This window comes from Lacerta agilis, chromosome 6 (genome assembly GCF_009819535.1).
Source record: "Lacerta agilis isolate rLacAgi1 chromosome 6, rLacAgi1.pri, whole genome shotgun sequence".
Classification (NCBI taxonomy): Eukaryota; Metazoa; Chordata; class Lepidosauria; order Squamata; family Lacertidae; genus Lacerta; species Lacerta agilis.
In genome coordinates this window covers 53789560-53807868 of record NC_046317.1, presented here as the reverse complement: position 1 = coordinate 53807868, position 18309 = coordinate 53789560, and the positions used below count along the sequence as shown (strand labels likewise).

General features: G+C 44.9%; 1 protein-coding gene across 7 annotated transcripts in view; it reads right to left on the bottom strand.

Moving 5' to 3' along the window:
* The window catches only part of ATP2B4 (ATPase plasma membrane Ca2+ transporting 4), a 157407-nt gene that overhangs the window by 14746 nt on the left and 124352 nt on the right, over positions 1-18309 (bottom strand). For all 7 annotated transcript variants that reach the window (XM_033152730.1, XM_033152731.1, XM_033152725.1 and 4 more), the window contains 9 exons: positions 16876-17117; positions 13614-13848; positions 10265-10444; positions 9505-9592; positions 8471-8577; positions 7252-7443; positions 5593-5806; positions 2948-3159; positions 869-976 (listed from right to left, as the gene is read on the bottom strand). In XM_033152730.1, the coding sequence (XP_033008621.1) occupies positions 869-976; positions 2948-3159; positions 5593-5806; positions 7252-7443; positions 8471-8577; positions 9505-9592; positions 10265-10444; positions 13614-13848; positions 16876-17117 (1578 nt within the window). The remainder of the gene's footprint in view (positions 1-868; positions 977-2947; positions 3160-5592; positions 5807-7251; positions 7444-8470; positions 8578-9504; positions 9593-10264; positions 10445-13613; positions 13849-16875; positions 17118-18309) is intronic.

The following is an 18309-nucleotide window of genomic DNA, read 5'->3' as shown; positions in this document are numbered from 1 at the left end:
GGGTCTCAAAAAAAAAACCAGACGCTTATCTGGTCAGCACCATAACTCTGGACAATTTTTCCATGCAATTGGGTCATGCCAAATAATAATCTATTGCTTTATTTAATTAATTTATGTTTAATCTTTTGGACTGCTTCAGGACCTCAGCGTGGCTCACAGAATAAACATCATTTTTCATATAGCCTGTGCAATCGACAAAATGATTCTTCACATGTGTGCAATTGCATCTGAAAGGACTTCACTTTCAGAGGAAGGAAACCAGGGAGAAAGGAAGAACAACAACAGTTTGCTTGGGAGAAATAGAGGGTGAGAATGTAAAGCTGGTTGTAAAAAGGAGTAGACAACATTTCCTTCCCAAGGAAGGAATTCCTTCCCAGTGACAGAATTAGAGTTACTAATGTAGATGAATTTATTATTGATGAAAACTGCCCATGGCAATAGAAGTGACAATCATGCCTCCTTAATTCACTCAGTTCTGTGGCAGCACAGAACTGACCATTCTCTGCTTTAAAGCCTGGGTCTTGAATTTAGATGTCTAAGGTCAGGACTGGGAAAACCTGTGGCTCTCTACTTGTTGTTGGACTCCAACTCCCATCAGTCCCAGCCACAATGGTCAACGGTCAATGAAAGAGGCAGACTTAACAACATCTAGAAAGCCACAGGTTCCCCATCCTTGACCTAAGCTTAAAGACTGCTATGCTTTTGGAGGTGAGTATTGACTTCATAAAGCACTTTGGACTATTAACAGCATCACCAAATTTTGCACCCACATAGCTGCAAAGTGTGTATGTGTGTGTACCATAATTCAGAGGCATGGCGGGTGCTTAGCCTTCCTTTAACAACATGGCCATATCTTGTTCAGGCTCACCTGTCCCCAAAGCAGCTCTCCGACACCAATGAAAATACACCAGAACCATTGGCTCAAGGTGAGTCCAGAACAGCTGAAGGGCTTCCCACCAAATTCTACAATGATGATCTGTGGCATAAGAGGAAAAAGAGCATAGTCAGATCAGCTTTGGTTTAAAAAAAAAAAGAACCACGGAGGTACAGAAAGAATTGTTACCTTCCAAAGCAGTACACTTTACATTTTCTTCAGGTAACTCATGGCATGTTACTAGACAAAAACATACAACAACTTGCATGTCACGTTCTAGTTAGCTACATTTGTGCAGGGTGTGCTTTGGACAAAGGACAGAAGGTGGCTCCAAGTCATTTTTCAGACCTACTCAAGGGACCCTCCCATTCTTGCATCATATAAGAAAGTGCTTATTCACATCATAAAACTGAAAAAGGAACTTTCGCCAGTGCATTGGTGATACCTCACATGTAAGGTGAGCTCTTCTGTGTAAATATAACGTCTACAGCATAGGGCCATTTCTCTGCCCATTTCTATGAGAGTCATGCCTGAATGCATCAATTCAATATAGTTTGTTAAGTACCACAAAAATTAGCCTCATCATTGTTTTGAGAGGCATGATACCAGAGCACCATAACATGGACCCACACAATCAGATCCAAGCTTCAATGTGTATTATTGTCCTGATGTGCATAATGAAACCCAGCAGACTAGCCACGAGAGTTGTGAGAGTTTTCTTCAGTGAGATTCCAGTATAAGGAATCAGAAGGGAAGACATCTGTACCATGTGTCCAGGTATTTCTCAATTGGATTGGTTCAGAGAGGTGAAGGCTGTTGGAGGATGTAGCTGTGGGCTCAAGAACCGCAAAATGCGCCTTGAAGCATCTGCATTGGGGGGCCCAGCCACTTCAGTCCATTTCAGAAACTCATCTAAGTCCGAAAGCAAGAGTTCCTCAGATGTGAGAGGTGTAACTGGGGCATCTGCCTTGGGTGTAGCCAAGTCATGCATTACGTCAGCTGATACATGGCAGAACTTGTTGCAAAAATGATGAGATTTTGGCTTAGATGGTTTGGCCTATTCCCTGTGAATGATGTCACACAAGTTTGCAGGAAATGGGACTGCCTGAGCGGAGAGTGGAGCTGCAGGAAAAGCTGAGCTAATACCATATGGCTCAGCTACTGTAGTGGACTAGTCTCTATGTGGAAAGGAGAGAGAGATGAAGGGCCCCCACAGCCTTTGGCAGGGAAACTGCCCTGAGGGATGTCTGCACTGGGCTGGACTTCCCTTGACTCTAACTCTTGGGCTCCCTGTCCTCCCTGACATAACTGTATGAAACTTTTGAAGAGGTGCCCTGGGGGAAAGACCTCTGACAACTCAGAGGGACCCCCCTGCTCCCAGTGTCTGGGCTGAAGCAACATTCCTGCAGAGGCATCCTGAGAGAAGCAACTCTTCTCCACTCATGAGGGAGCCAGTCTATCTGACTCTGAATACCAGTTCCTGGGAATCCCAAGTAGGGAGAATTCTACTGCACTCCAATCCGGCTCATGGGCTTTCCCATAGGTATCTGATTGGTCACTGTGAGAACAGTTTGGCCTGAGCTGCCAGGGCCCTTATGACTGAAAGAGGACTCTTTTTCTCTGCTTTGCCTACTGATGCTGCCTCCTCCTCCACCCCTTGGGTTCTTAGAAAGGTGAAAACCTCTAGGTCTGCCTGGCTGCAAACCTTGCACCTCTGGAGATGACCTGGAGACTGTCTTTCTGGTTCCAGAGAAGAGATCTTTCTCCATGCTAGCTGTCCTCCTTCCCACGAGTAGAGAACTCTCGTATCCAATCATCTTATTTCTATTTTCACACACACTTGTGAGGTAGGCCTGTCTTGTCAGATCACTAACTCCTTGATATACAATTTATCTTTTGGATAGATTGCCCTTACTTTGGTCAGCCTCACAAAGAGCTATATGGTGTTAGGTCAAGGAGCACGCTTCAGAAAACAGTGTTCCCTTTCATAGTCTCTCCCCTCCGCCTCCAGTTTTATCTCTCCATTTCCCTCATGATCCCCTTCCCGCCTGCCTCTTAGCCAATATAATTTACCTGGGCAACAAAGGTTCCTAGCACCACGGAGCAGAAGATGGGGTTCCGGAAAATGGCCTCAAAGACATTCCGCTCACCGTGGATCTTGCGAGCATTGATCTCATTGAAAAGTTGCATCATGACAAAAGTGTTGAAGACGATGGTGTAGTGTTCAGTGGGTGGGGAGTGGAGGGGGACGTTCCGGCCACTGTCAATATCAAAAAATTTCTCACCTAGCAGAAGAAGAGTTTGAAGAGAAAATGGTAAGAATAATAACAATCCTTCCGCTACACACAGACAGCAGAGTTTATGATGTGATTATACAACACAGTATAGAACAGAATCCCCAAACCAGGGTTAACTGCAAACATATCTTGCGTGCCATTCAGCAACTCATTCTCTGAACAGCACAGGCTCGTTCTTCCAGCACATGAAGTAGCTTCCTGAGAATTCAAGGATAATGCACAACTTGCAGCAAGGCTCCCTCGGTAGAAATACACAAACAACAGAAAGACCCAAAATATGAAAATATGCTATACTGTACTGAAGAACCATCTACAGAAGGGAATAAACACTGATACACATAGGACAAAAAGCAATATACACACCCAATGCAACACTGTTTTGCCTAATATTAGACTGTTTTAATGGCCAATAAAGGATCTTGTTGATGAATATGAAGAATTTGGATTCATTCCCTAAGAAGTCTGTTGAAAATATTTCTTCCCAAGGACTCAACATTGCTGGGATATGTTTGAAAAAGACTCATTTGTCAAAACAGGCTAATAATGGGTGTTCCATCAAGAATGTGTATCGCTTATTGTCTTGTGTGTATCCATTTTCACTTCCTTCTTTATAGGCTTGTTCGGTACATTTTCATATTTGGGGACTTTCTGTTGCTTGTGCATTTCTGTTTTCCTGAGAATTTCACCTTTCACTAAAAAACAAGTCCAAAATCCAAGCTAGGCTTCTAGCCCTCATGAGTGTAGGACAAATATAATGTGACATTAGTGCCTCCAGGAAAACAGGGTATCAAGAGATAGGGACTGCCCATCTGTAGAAGCAACCATGTGGGGGGTGGGACCATTCCGAGAGAGCCTGCTTCAATTCTGTAAACACCCTGCCGAGAGCTGCACCCTGCAGTTACGAAGGAAGTGCACAGAGGCAACACAGTAGCTCATTGGCTGCATATCCCAAGGGACATGCTCTTCAGCCTTCTTAAATTCCACCAGCCAACTGGAACATAGACACTAATCTTGGAAATAAGAAAATGCATTAAACCATAGTTCAAAACAAACTACGGTTCAGTGTGCAAGGGCTCACTGCTCAAACCATGAGCATAGGTTTAGATGACATGACAACCCAGACTCTGTCTTGTTTTTTTCGTGGTACAGCAGGAGCGAGGGAATGAGCGTGGTGGGAATAGTTTCTTTTAAACTATGGTTTGATATGAGGTGCATATCAGGCCAGTGAATCCAGAAAGTGAGACGTCTATCCTTGTCTTGATTCGCTGTCTTTCCACATTACTTGTAACTGCCAAAGCCTGCATTCGGCGAAGTCTCAGATACTGGCAACCGGATGATACAAACCAGACCCATGCACACAAAAAGGACGGTGCAATTTGCATTAATGTCTTCTCAGGGCAGAATTAGGGTTGTATTTGGAATGAGGATTGTCAGTCCTAGATAAGGAGCTGCTGGAAAAATAGACAGCTCCCTTTATGAGACTGAAACCAAAAGAAGTCCAATTAACTTGTACTTGAGCCTGTCCAAATTTAAATACATCACTTGAGGGAAAAACCAATGTAAAACAGCTTTTAAAAGGCAAAAGAAAAGCTAAATTGTGTTGATGAAAGGCATAATTTCCTGGATTAAAGCTCTTCCCTTGCCCCAAGGATTAAATGTATTGGTCATATAGTCTCCATAGAGACTCTCTTTTCCTGACAGCCTGTGTCAAAGCTGCACAACAGCCAGAAATTCAGCACATGCATGGAATTTCTGCCTCTAAACCCTGCAAGATCATGCATTGGTTCCTGGCAGTCTACATCATAGATGGGGAAATAGCCAGGTATCAGAATCAGCTGCACGAACAGTTTCATTTTATTGAAAGAGAAGCCTTGTTTGAAAACTTTCCTATATGCTAAGCCAGGGGTCAGCAACCTTTTTCAGCCATGGGATGGTCCACTGTCCCTCAGACCATGTGGTGGGCCGGACTATATTTTGTTTTTTGGGGGGAAATGAACCAATTCCTATGCCCCACAAATAACACAGATATGCATTTTAAATAAAAGCACACATTCTACTCATGTAAAAACACCAGATAGGCCCTACAAATGACCCAGAGATGCATTTTAAATAAAAGGGCACATTCAAAAACATACTGATTCCAAGACCGTCCGTGGGCCGGATTGAGAAGGCGATTGAGCCACATCCGGCCCACAGGCCTTAGGTTGTCTACCCCTGTGCTAAGCCACTCAACCAATGGCTACCATAGAATTATTATAAATGATTATTGCCAGCTAAATTGAAGGCCCACAATTTTTTTGTGGAGGGAAGAAGGAAAGTATGGCTGGTTAGATATAGGGAAAGGAGAACCTAGATTTCCAAGACCCAACCTAATGGTTTCATGTCTTGCTAAAGGCTGCAAGTTCCATCTTTGACTCTTACCGGCAAAGAGCAGTGTGAAAATAATGGTGAGCTGGTACACAGCATGCCCCAGGATGTTCTTCATCATGGTGCGGGAAATGAGTGGCTTGTTGCGGCCATATGGCTTGCGCAAGAGCAAGGATTCGGTTGGGGGTTCTGTGGCAAGGGCTAACGAAGCAAAGGTATCCATGATTAAGTTGACCCACAACATCTGGACAGCCTTCAGGGGAGAGTCCTGCAAAGGGAGAAGCATCCATCAGAAATGAGTGCTTTCATTTCTGGTCCAAGACTATGCCTTCCCACTCTCTCAGCTGCTCACCTGGAGCTGACATGCAACAAGTTCAAACTCTTAACCCAGTAGTATAACCATCCAGGGATGGTCAAGTTGGAAGCCCAGCAATACTAATGCTACAGCTGTAGTATTAAACTACTAAATATTTAGTGCTGGGTGGGGGGTTAGCTTAGAGAGCACATGCATCTTGCAGGGGGTTGGACTCGATGACCCTTGTGGTCCCTTCCATCTCTACAATTCTATGATCTATAATCTTCTCCCGAATAACTTTTGTGCAGCCTTAAGGCTCCAACTCCTAACTATTTTCAGAACACCAACTTGCATTTAATTAATAAAATATAATATCTTCATAATTGCAGAGATGTTTCAATAGGCAATGGCTGTGACAAGGCTAGGGTGCTGCCCGCAAGGAAAGACAGCTGCTCCTCCAGCTTTATATACAGGATTTTATTGTATATACTAATGTACAGTTCAGAGCCTCTCATTACATGTCGGAATCATCGCTGGCAGATACCGGGAATGGCCCCTTCCGGTTCCTTCTCCAGCAAAGTAGCCTGGGAAAGCTGGTCTGTTTCCGCTGTTCTTTTCTCTTTAACCCTCGCCTTTCCATGGCCGAGGGAATCGGCCCTCCTTCATCCGTGCACAGACACTGCTTCCTTTAACCCTTTGTCTCCTGCCTCTCCCCTTCCTGTCTGCCATCGCCTAACAGCTCAGCCTCTCCTCCCCCAAAGCCCTTCCCCATTTCCACCCTCTCTTCCCGCTGTTCTGTGACAATGACAGCAAATTTTCCAAGTGCTTCCATGCTGCAATAGTCTCTACAAATGTATGGAGCTGGGGATGGCAACCTTTTGGTCCTCCAGATGTTGCAGGACTCCAACTGCCATTAGTCCCAGGCAGCATGGCCAATGTTCAGGGATGATGGGAGATGTAGTCCAGCAACATTTGTAGGCTGCAGTTTCTCCATCCCTTGGTACAGAGGACAGGTCATTGCTAGCTATTAGCTGCATTAGCCATCTAGATCTTCCATTTTATGGGTCATTATACCTCTGATTACCAGATGCTGATGACAAACAAGGGATTGCTCTCTTCATCAGCTTTGAGACCTGCCAGGAGCATCCAGTTGGCCACTGCTGGAAATGCTAGATGGATCTTTGGGCTGGATCCAACAAGGAAATGGCTACCTTTGAAATCCAACCCAACCATCTCCGTAACACAGGTCTTTACACACTGCCCTGCATCAAGACCAGACATTTTGAAATTCAAAGCTCCAAAACAAAAGAGGCCCAGCAGAGCTAGGAATGGCATTCAGAATGGCTAGTTCCATGACACCTCAATTGTTCCAAACATTAAGCTATAGATAAAACCCCTCTCTGTTTGACTGATGTTACCTGCGTGATACAAGCGCCCGTGAAAGCCACAATCACAGCCACCACGTTGACCGTAAGTTGGAACTGCAGAAATTTGGAGATGCTGTCGTACACGTTGCGGCCCCACATCACCGCCTTGACTATGCTTGTAAAGTTGTCATCTGTCAGGATGATATCCGAGGCCTCTTTAGCCACATCTGTGCCAGCAATGCCCTGGGGGGGGGGAGAAAATGAGGAGGAGGAGGAGATCAAGCTGGCAACAGGTCGCCGTTCTGCTGCTACGACTGGTTCTCCAAAGAGATAGGCTTGCGCTCAAAATGGCAGGCACCTTCCAGTTTCAGACGAGGACCACGAGATTGCAGGAGGAATTAGATGGCTAATCCCATAATCCCCCCCCAAAAAAACCATGGATGAGTTAACTGATTGGCATATAGGAAAGACAAGGCCCTTTTTGAGACATAAAATACTCCCTCTCTTTCTGAAGTTCAGAGTTGAGTGCCAGCTCTTATGTATCCAAAAATGGGACCACCCATGCAGAAGAGGAAGGCCTCGGAGAACCTCACAGTTTGCAGGGGGTGCATATATAACACCTGCTAAGTTTAAGAGAGGGAAGGCTTGAAACAGCCTATTGAGGACTGAGCAATGGGCATATAATTCTATTACAGGAGGGAGGCACACAAAAGTGGGTGGCAGAGGGGAAATGGTGGGTCATAGAGGAGGGTATGGAACATGGCAACATTTTGCTGCAGATTCCACTGGTGATTTTGATTGTCCCCCTTTGCAACACCAAAAGTGTGATGGGAACCCAGGCAGTAACTCTCTGCTCAGACTGCTCCTGCACCTCAGTGAAGAACCATGGCAGCAGATCAAGAAGGCAATTAGGCTTATCGCAAAACTCCATTACAGACACACGGTGGCAGTCAGTCACTACAGAATCTGCCACTGCCAGAACAATCCCAGCAAGCTTCAGAAGTATTAAGCAGGTATCCTGTGGTGACCAATTTTTCCTAATGCTTGCCTGCTGTGTCCTACTGAGCCCAGGGATTGTGAGATTCTGTCCTGAGCTGTAACATTCCTGACTTCTGCAAAGTGCAAAAACTGAAACAGAAAATAGAGCAGAATAAAAACAGAGCTTTAACACACACGGCTTATCAGCTCCATTATGCCAAGGCACACACAAGCAAATCACTAACCCCACGTGCTGCTGCATTTGGTTTCCAACACACCAATTAGTCCATACCATAGCAAATCCCACGTCTGCTTTCTTCAAGGCTGGGCCGTCATTGGTGCCATCCCCAGTCACAGCCACCACCTCCCTCCGTTCTCCAACGGTACTGTCAATAATTCCTGAAAGATGGCAACACAACAGGTCATTTTCCAATAGCAATTCAGGTTGTGGTGGTTACAGCTTAGGGCCAATGATACCAAAAGGGCAGCCTCTTCCCATATGAGGCTATCCACCAAAGATCACCAGGGGAGACCCTTTCACACATGCCACTAAGTATAGTTGGCAAGGATATATTTTCTTTTGGGGCACCTAAACTGTGGAACTCTCTGCCTCCAGAAGCTTTGTGTGGCTTCCCCTTTGCCAATGTTTCAATGTTAGCTGAAGACATTACTGTTTCGGCAAGCATTCAGTCTGCCTGCTGATGAAGAAAAAGGGTTTTTCTAAGCTCAGTTGATTAGAGCAGAGTTTTTCAAACTGGGTGTCGTGACACATTAGTGTGTCGGCTGCAGTGTGTAGGTGTGTTGTGTGAACGCTCCCTGCACGCCTGGAAAGGGGTTAGTTTAACCTCTGACTTGTTAGTAAAACTGAATTACTGTGTTGCAAAATGATGCATGCCTAAAAAGTGTGTCAAGAGAAGTTTGGAAAAGTCTGGGTTAGAGCACTGTGCTGATAATGCCAAGGTTGATAATGCCAAGGTTGCAGGTTTGAGCCCTGTATGGGACTGCTGCATATTGCAGGGGGCTGGACTAGACTTTGAACTCTACAATTCCATGATTCTATTTTTCTTAATTGTTGTTTTTTTATTGTTATTTAACTACTTTTGGTTGTGAAAGTTGCCTTGAGTATTTCCTTCCGGCATTGGAATGGCAGGATAGAATTTTCCAAGCAAAGGTCTGTTTCAGACATGCAGGTTAAAGGTGAATGCACAGAATGCTGCTATAGGGAGCTGCAAATTCTGGGCTCTGCCCCCTCTATTCTCTTCCCCCTCCCACTTTCTGGAGGACATTTTTTTGGAGGGCAAGTTCCGTCACCTCAGAAGTCCTTACCTTTCACAAGCGTGTGTTTATCAGTGGGTGAAGATCGTGCCAAGACTCGTAGCTTGGGCCAAACCTTATCCAGTTGCTCTTGTTCCACCTGCAAGACAAAACCACAAACTCACCAACTGGCCTGGAATAGGAGCTTGAGAACTGCTTTCCTCTTTCCTCCTACCTGGAAGTTCTGAGAACTCACAAGTGACATCTGCTTATCTAAAGGCAAACTAATATAATTTCACAATCCAAGGGGTTGCGTCAGCCATTCACGTGGGTAAAAACCCATTCTGTCCATGCTAACATGGATCTCATATAAAGCATAAGAAGGCCTATCATGGATGCTTCAGTTGAGATTCTTGCATTGCAGGGGGTTGGACTAGATGACCCCCAAAGTCCTTTCCAACTCCACAATTCTGATTCTATCTTGGGCAAAACCAGCCAGCTTTCTGTATTTATAAGTGGCTGGAGTCAGCTTGGATGTAGCAATGGCTGGCCTCAGCTCAGATTCAAAGCAGGAGGCCGTAGAAAATACCCGTAGTATTAAAAAACAAGCATGGGCAGAGAAAAGCCCTCTCTATAGCTGCATTCTAGCCTTGCCAAGCTTGCACTTCAGAGCTAAGCTCATTATTCCCCAGAGATCACAGAATGAATGCGCTACACAGTATGAGGCACGTTTCAGAAGCCGTCAAGCGGGGAGTGGTCCTCTAAATAAACTGACCGGCCCCCCGAGTGGCTTCTACCCCACCCTGTTCCCTCAATCCCTTATTCATCTCACCTCTCCTTTCTCGTTGCGGATCAGCCGGTTGAATTCCTTCCCTTCCATGCACAGGAAGTCCTCCCCAGGTAGCAAGATGCCACACTTGGTTGCAATGGCACGGGCTGTGTTGATGTTGTCACCTGTAACCATCCGGACGGTAATACCAGCACGCTGGCACTTCAGGATTGCATCAGGCACCTGTTGGAAAGCCACAAGATAACAGAGTCAGGAACCTGAGCCATGCATGCATGAGGCAAGGGGAAATCATGGATAAAGCCTGAAGAGGGAGCGGGGGGGGGGCAACAACAACTACCGGTATAAACTAACAGGAAACTCATTACCTGAGTCTAGATCCTTATGTAGTCAAAATGATACATCTGTGCTCAGGAGGGAATCAGCAGGCTCAGGGGAAAAAACCCAGGTTTGCAGAAGTAGGGGAAAAAAATACTTAGGAAGAAACCTTAACTGTGGAAACCCCACCACCTCAACAACACAGTAATTGTTTTAAGCAGGCTCAGTGACCACAGAGTGCAGACAGTGAGGGGGAATGGAAAACCAGGGGAGGGAGGGAGGAGATTGGAATGGAGTATCCTGAAAGACGGGCTAGTGGGTTGGTTGGAACACTGAACAGGAACACTTCACTATGCAACATTTTGTTCCAAGTTTCACTTGTGTTTTTATGTCCAGACATTCCAGACAACACTGCAATGCAACTGCTCCAAACGAAGGTCATTTTTTTTTAAATTTTTTAAAAAGCAATAAATATTTGTTTAAAGATGTATATCCTGTTCAAGTTATTCCCACTGGACTTTCAACACAGTAACAAAAAAAAAAAGTCATGGAGTTATCTTCAGATTTTGTCTCTAAAAAGTAGCTCGTTTTGGCTACTTTTGGCTGTGAGTCTTGGGGAACCTGCTCCCTGCCTTACAGGCCTCCTTCACCTGAGGGCGCTTGAACGGATTCTTGGGTTGGGGTATTGCTTAGTGGAGCTTGTTGTTATTATTACCCCAATTATTTAAAATGGTTTTAACTTTAATTTAACTTTAAATGATCTGGTTATGGATGATGAGGCTTCCAATTAGTTTCCGGACCCAATTCAAAGTGCTGGTTTTGACCTATAAGCTCTAAACAGCTCAGGACCGCAATGTCTCAAGGACCACCCTCTCTCCATAGGAACTGACCTGGACCCTGCGATCAACATCCGAGGCCCCTCTTTGTGTGACTAAAAATAGGAGATTGCCTTCCACTTAGTCAAAAATAAAAGGAACTAAGGAAATTGCCATGGACTGCAAGTTAAAAGTGCTCTGATAAAGGGTTGTCTTTGTATATGACAGATCCCCTACTGCTGGAACTGTACAAAACCTAAACGTAAGGTGTCATTTATTTGTTACTTGATTAAATTTAGATCACAACCTTCCTCCCAAAGGAGCCCAGGGTGGTCCATGCATGATGACCTCTCTCACACACAAACATGCATTTCGCTGCATGTAGCTACAAATCTTAATGTGTGCGCTGAGAGTTGGAGCCAATTGTGGCTTCTCAGAAAACGCACGGTTCGTAGCCAGGCAACAAGTTTGTTCTGAGCAGTTTCTGGAACATGCACCATTTCTTGCCTCTAGGGAGACATAAACTTGTTGCCCCCCCCAAATGATGCAGCACTGCTTGGGAACCTTTGGCGCCACGATGTGGGCAGGCGAGAGGGTTTTTTTTTTTTTTTTTACCACTCTCCCACTATGGGACAGCAAAGTAGTGGCAGGCCAGCCTCCCGCCTTGCCCTGCACTACTGATTTCATTGCTGCATCCCCGCTCTAATAGGCTTTATCTTGTACCGAGCAAGCCTGAGCAGGGAGGGAGGGAGGGGAGACATTACTAAGGCACCAGCAAATTGAATCACCGCCTCCAGAGCTACTGCACGCAGGGCATCTGCAAAGCCATTTCCAACCCCAGATAATTCAACATCTAATTAAGGAAAGACGCGTGCAGGGGGCCAGCGCTGAAATGTAATCAAGAGGTAGGCCTGGGATGGTTGATTCTGTTAGGTCAGTTGTCTGCTTGTCACCACCATAGTAAGCTGTGAGAGAAAACAGTGTGTGGGAGGTGGGGAGAAGCAGGCCGAGGAGGCGGATGCTCAAAAACGTGTCTCTTCCCTCAGCAGCCTTCATTCCCTGTCAGAATCCCTGCAGTTGCTTCTGTGTGGAATTTGTAAATTAAAATTGCCTCATTCAGTATGAGGCAGGGTTCCTGGGCCCTTCTGTAATTGCTTGGAAGAAAGAATTAAGATATTTGCCACACCTCCCGCAGCACCATGACTGGAAAAGCAGGGTGTGCCAAAATTCCCTCTTCCAGGCAATTCCTAACACAGCTGTCAACTCCTGCAACAACTGCACAGTAGGGTAGCATTCAACAGGTGCAGCTCCCCCCCCCATTAATGTGACTCCGTGGAGGACAAAGCTGTACCTCATGACTTTCTCATTGCTCTGTAGCTGCCAGAATCTCACAGGGGCCTTTTCTTCACACTACCAACCTTATTGAAAACATAGCATCCCAGCGGCTTCTGGGCTGTATCCAGAATTCTCTGTGCACTGGCACAACAGAGGATGGGCAAGTTTTGATGTTGAGCAACAGAGGAATACAGCTGTGCTAGCAGAAATGTGCTGCATAACAAACTATGCAATCTGTTGTTCCACAAAGTTACCAGTAAACTGGTTATCCAGCCTCTTGCACAACAACATTCCGCTGGTGCAAAATATTCTGCCAGTGGAAAATGCATGCCACTAAATGCCGCTCCAGTGCTACATTGGATTCAACCCACGGACTGTAAATGGGAAATACAGTTATCTTCAAACTCTGGCAGATAATGAGGCAGGACCGTGATGGCGGCAGTCAGAAAGTTTATGGGACTAAGGCATTCAAAAGCAGGTGAGCAGGAGCAGATAAATAAGAAGCCAGGGCTGAAGGTCAGAAAATCAGATGGACCCATAAGAAAGCAGTGCACAGGAGTCAAGAGAAAGCAGAGTCGTGGCAAAGATAGGAAGTGACAGCAGGAAAGAAGAGGGGGTGGAAAGGGCAAAGGAGTCCAATATACTGAAAGTCTCAATTGGTGATTAAAGTAATAGTGGCAAATGAGGAAAAGTGGCAAGGTGGATGTTAGAGAAGAGGCCCAGTGTAAAAGTCACTGGTTTGCACAAGACCCATTCAAGGGAACAAGCACCAGGAGAGGAAACAAAGCTGGGTCTGAAGGAAATGAATCTGGAAAACAGCTAGGACCAAATGAGAGTCAACATGACGAAAGAATATGATTCAGAGGGAAGAAGTGATTTGTCTCCCCCTTGTACTAGGCAAAAATCAAAGAGAGCCACGCTGGTACCTCTGGTCGAACAGGGTCCTCAATGCCAACCACAGCGATGCAGGTAAGGTCAAACAGGATCTCGTTTTCAGTATCCCAGTCAGGTTCAACTCCAGCAGGGAAATCCCGGTAGGCCAGGCAAATGGTACGCAGCCCCTGACAAGCCATTGGCTCAATCACTTTCTTCACCATCTCATCCCGATCCTTCACCTTAAATATTCTGGCTTCCCCATTCTTGTCCAAGATCTTTGTGCATCTGTATCAAAGGTAGGGTGGGGAGAAACAGAAGGAATAATAAGCATGTATTCCAGAAGCTGTATTCATGCGAGCAAAGGCAAAGAGCTTTAGGTGCATGGTCCAAAGAGATCGTGCCTTAGTGATGCACGGATTACACACTATTTTACATACAGGAGTACATTATCTACTTTCTCCTTCCCAGAATCCAGAATAACAATGAGAAGGGTTGTGCTGCCCTCTTTAATGTAAAGTCTGTACTGCTGCCCATTCCTAACTTGAGCCTTAACCTAGCTTTAATTTACAAAACCACAGATTAAGGGCCTGTTGAACTTCAGCAACTATATTAATGGGACAGAGATACCAAATACATTGTGATGCATATTTTGTTTGCATAATAAGACACATTTGTAGCCATCTGGAGCAGACCAAGAGGTCTACATCTATTTTCTGTAGAGGTTGGGGGGGGGGGGGAGACGACTCATTTATTTATTTATTTATTTTATATTCCCACCCTTCCTCCCAAAGAAGCCTAGGGTAGCAAACAACAAGCGATAAAACAATAAATAAAACAATCCCAGTACAGACAAGAAAGAAAGAAAGAAAGAAAGAAAGAAAGAAAGAAAGAAAGAAAGAGAGAGAGGTGCCTCATTTCTAGAGCAGAGCTGAGTCTTTCTCTTGGAGAATGCCCCCCCCACCAGTGGACTGGACCATTGAAGGCTGACAAGTTGGGATAAATAGAAGGGAATTGAGTAGGTCATTTTTAGGCATGCTTTGGCGACCTATAGAGTTTCCAGCACCTCATCCATGGCTACAGGACAATGTGGTGTAGTGTGTTGGACCAGGACCTGGGAGACCAGGATTTGAATTCCCACTCAGTCACTGGATGAACTTGGGCCAGCCACTGTCTCTCAGCCTACCTCACAGGGTTGTTGTGAGGAAAAATGAGGAAGGGAAAACCATGTATGCTGCTATGTTGAGCTCCTTGGAGGAAAGGTGGGATAGAAATCAATCAATCAATCAATCAATCAATCAAATAAATAGAACACAGGTCTCATTCTGCCCCCACATGCATGACTATCCTCTTTTCCAGGGGTTAGCAACCTTTTCCAGCTGTGGGCTGGTCCACCGTCCCTCAGACCATGTGGTGGGCTGGACTATATTTTGGTAAAAAAAAACAAAACAAAAAAAAAAAAACGAATTCCTATGCCCCACAAATAACCCAGAGATGCATTTTTAATAAAAACACACATTCTACTCATGTAAAAACATCAGGCAGGCCCCACAAATAACCCAGAGATGCATTTTAAATAAAAGCACACATTCTACTCATGTAAAAACACACTGATTCCCAGACCGTCCATGGGCCGGACTGAGAATGCGATTGGGCCGCATCCGGCCCATAGGCCTTAGGTTGCCTACCCCTGCTCTTTTCGAACACAGTGACTTTGACAGGCTATGAATGGGCAGTGGGCATGATCTTCAATGGTAAAAACATGGAAAGGAAATACCATTTTGTGGGCACAACAGGAGAGAGTGAAGAACTGTTGGAAAACAGCTTCTTCCACAACTAGCACGCATCACTGGATATTCCTTAACCCATGAAACTACTTGTGTCATTAGTATCTTGCCACTTCAAAAACCCAGCGGAAATTCAATGATTAAGGACTCCACTTATGGCATACTGCTAGGCTGACATAAACAGCAAAAAGGAAAAGACTGTAAAATTATGCAATTGGGTTGGAACAGATCACTCTCATGGTCCCTCCAAACTCTACAATTCTATGACCCCTTGCAGTGGCACGAACAAGTAAAATTAAGAGAGTACCCCTGTTACAAAAAACATGGAACTATAAAAAATAAGGCACCTATACACTGTGCTGAAATCCAAGTAATTAATGCGTAGCGTGGAACCACAGAGAAGATATCTCATACTTCAAAACCCATGAGTTTGTTTGATCCTAAATCAACCTTAATTCTGATGTTCCTTTGATGAAAATGGATACAGATATACGTGATCTTTTTATTATTCCAGACTGCAGCACTGAATTAACCATTATGACAGGGATGCTCAGTTCTGAGTGTGAGTTGGGTACCTGCTTTATCCTTACCAGTGTTTGTGACATTGGCCAACATTTAACACAGAGTAGTAAAGATGGGTGAAATCTGCCCATTTCAGTTTGGACTGGGCTGGGTTTTTCCAAGCTTTTTCAGCAAAAGAGAATTCTTGGGAAACAGTACACCATCCCTATGATTCTGTGAAGCTCACCAAGACCTAGCATCTGGGAGAACCTCCATCATTGCCAGCTTTCTTTCATCCTCCCCCTTTCTCGTTTGTTAAGATGGGCTGAATGTAAGGAGGGAAAACAGCAGCCTAGATAGTTGACTCAAGCTTTTCTTCGAAGCTCAAACCAGAAATGATGTCACTCAAGCAATTATCAGTTCTGTTAATGTGTGAGTGTTGCTTTTTTTAATCAAGTAAGTAGCAGGTGTAGGGGGGATAATCTGAATCAGGATGCTGGTGTATGTGTATGTAGTGGCTTTAACCCTGGGGCCCTACCGTAGTCCTAATCTGAACCGAGACCTCCTACAGTTTCCAATGCAAAGAGGCCCCAACTCCAATCTGGGACTGTAGTGGGGGAGAGGAGGGTTAACTTCTGAACTCTAATCTGGATTGGGTCCCCTGCTCTTGCTATTTACTTTTTAAAAACCCATTCCTGTAACTGCTAATTGTGGGAATGAAATCATGCCTAATTTGGCTTTTAAATGTCCAGCTTTCTGCAATAAAGGCCCCTGAGTCTGCCTAGATATTCCATTGCCAGTGGGAACTCTGGAAACAGCGGCAAAGAAGGGAAATGGAAAACAACAAGAAGAAGGGTCTACAGAAGCTTAAAGACTAACAAATCTATTACAGCACAAGCTTTCCTGGACGACAGACTCTTTGCTGGGGTTTTTTTTTGCACCCACAAATTAACAGTAACCCTTCTGGAATATGTCAGCAAGAATAATCAGAGACCCCAACAGAGCCATTAGGAGAGAAGTTAGTTACTTGCGCAGGAGGATCTCAGAGGCTCCTTTGCTGTACATGCGGAAGCTCCCATCTGGGTTCTTCAGCACCGTACTCATGGATTTGCGGACCGAGTTGAAGGTGTACACCTTGTAGAGTTTTTCCTCTGGCACCTCATTGCGGACGGCTTGATAATCCTGCTTCAGGTCCAGCACAAAGCCCAGAAGCGAACATTCCGTCTTGTTTCCAACTTGACGTGGGAGGCCCCCTTCTTTCTCTGGTGGCTAGATTTCCCAAAACAAGTGTCAGGTGATAAACTAATTGCAAATCACATCTAAACAGCCATGGCCACTTGCACCCTATCCGAATAGGGTGACTGGTAAGCACAGAACAGGAAGGGAAAGCCAGTGAGGCTTAGTGGGTAGAGCACTGGACTTGGACCAGGGAGCTGTGGGTTCAAATCCCTACTCAGTCATGAAGCTCCCTGGGTGAATCTGATCTAGTTGCTGTCACTGAGCCCAACCACCTCCGAGGGAGAATAAAATTGCAATGTGGGGATTGGGGGAGAGGATTAAACCAAATATATGCAGCTATCATATGAAGAACCCTTTGGGATCAGAATTCCCTCTCTCCAGCCTGGCTGTGATCCTGGTAATTATCAGCCCCTTTAGCTCATGCTATTTGCATTAAAACAAACAAACAAAAAAACAAAAAAACCCATGCATGCTACTGCAAAGAGGAATTTAACTTTCTGGCTGGTTTGGCTCTAACTCTGAGCTCCTTGGAGCAAAGAGGCAACAATATGCAATGAAAAACATTTGGATTTGTCCATGGTGGGTTCCCGTCACTAGAAGAGAATTTCAGAGGTAAAAATGATGAAAATCCAAAGTGAGTTAGCTAGATGGCTGTTATTTTTATCTTTCAGAAGTCAAAGCCTTAATCTCTTTAGGCTTCAGTTTCTATCTGTGAGAAAGGGATATTAGCAGAATTTCCTTACCTGTCAGATTTGTGAAGCAGAGACCTCTTCTGATCTCAGACTGACTGGTGGGTATTCAGATTTCTCCTTGTCAGTCCCAGATCAGAGGAGCCAACTGCACAGCACTTCCCTACCTCACTGGAGAGTTTGGAAGGTTTATGTATATTAGACATTTCAAAAAGAGCATCATATGCTATTTTTTTTTAGACACGAAGATTACTTTTATGTTTGAGAAAAAAGTGCATTTTGTTAACACATGAAAGGCACGGTGTGTTTTTCTGCTGCAAGCAGCCAATACATGTAACAGGGATCCAAATCTGAGAACAGAGATCCCAGCAGACATTGCTTTTCCCTACACAAGAGATTAATCCTATTGGAAGTGAGACCGACCGACCATAAGTTAGTGACAAATGTTCTGCTCTCCTCCCTACAAACCTATTGAGGCTCTTCTGTTCCTTGGTAAATATGCTGCAGATCAGTGTGACAGCTGATAAGTGTTG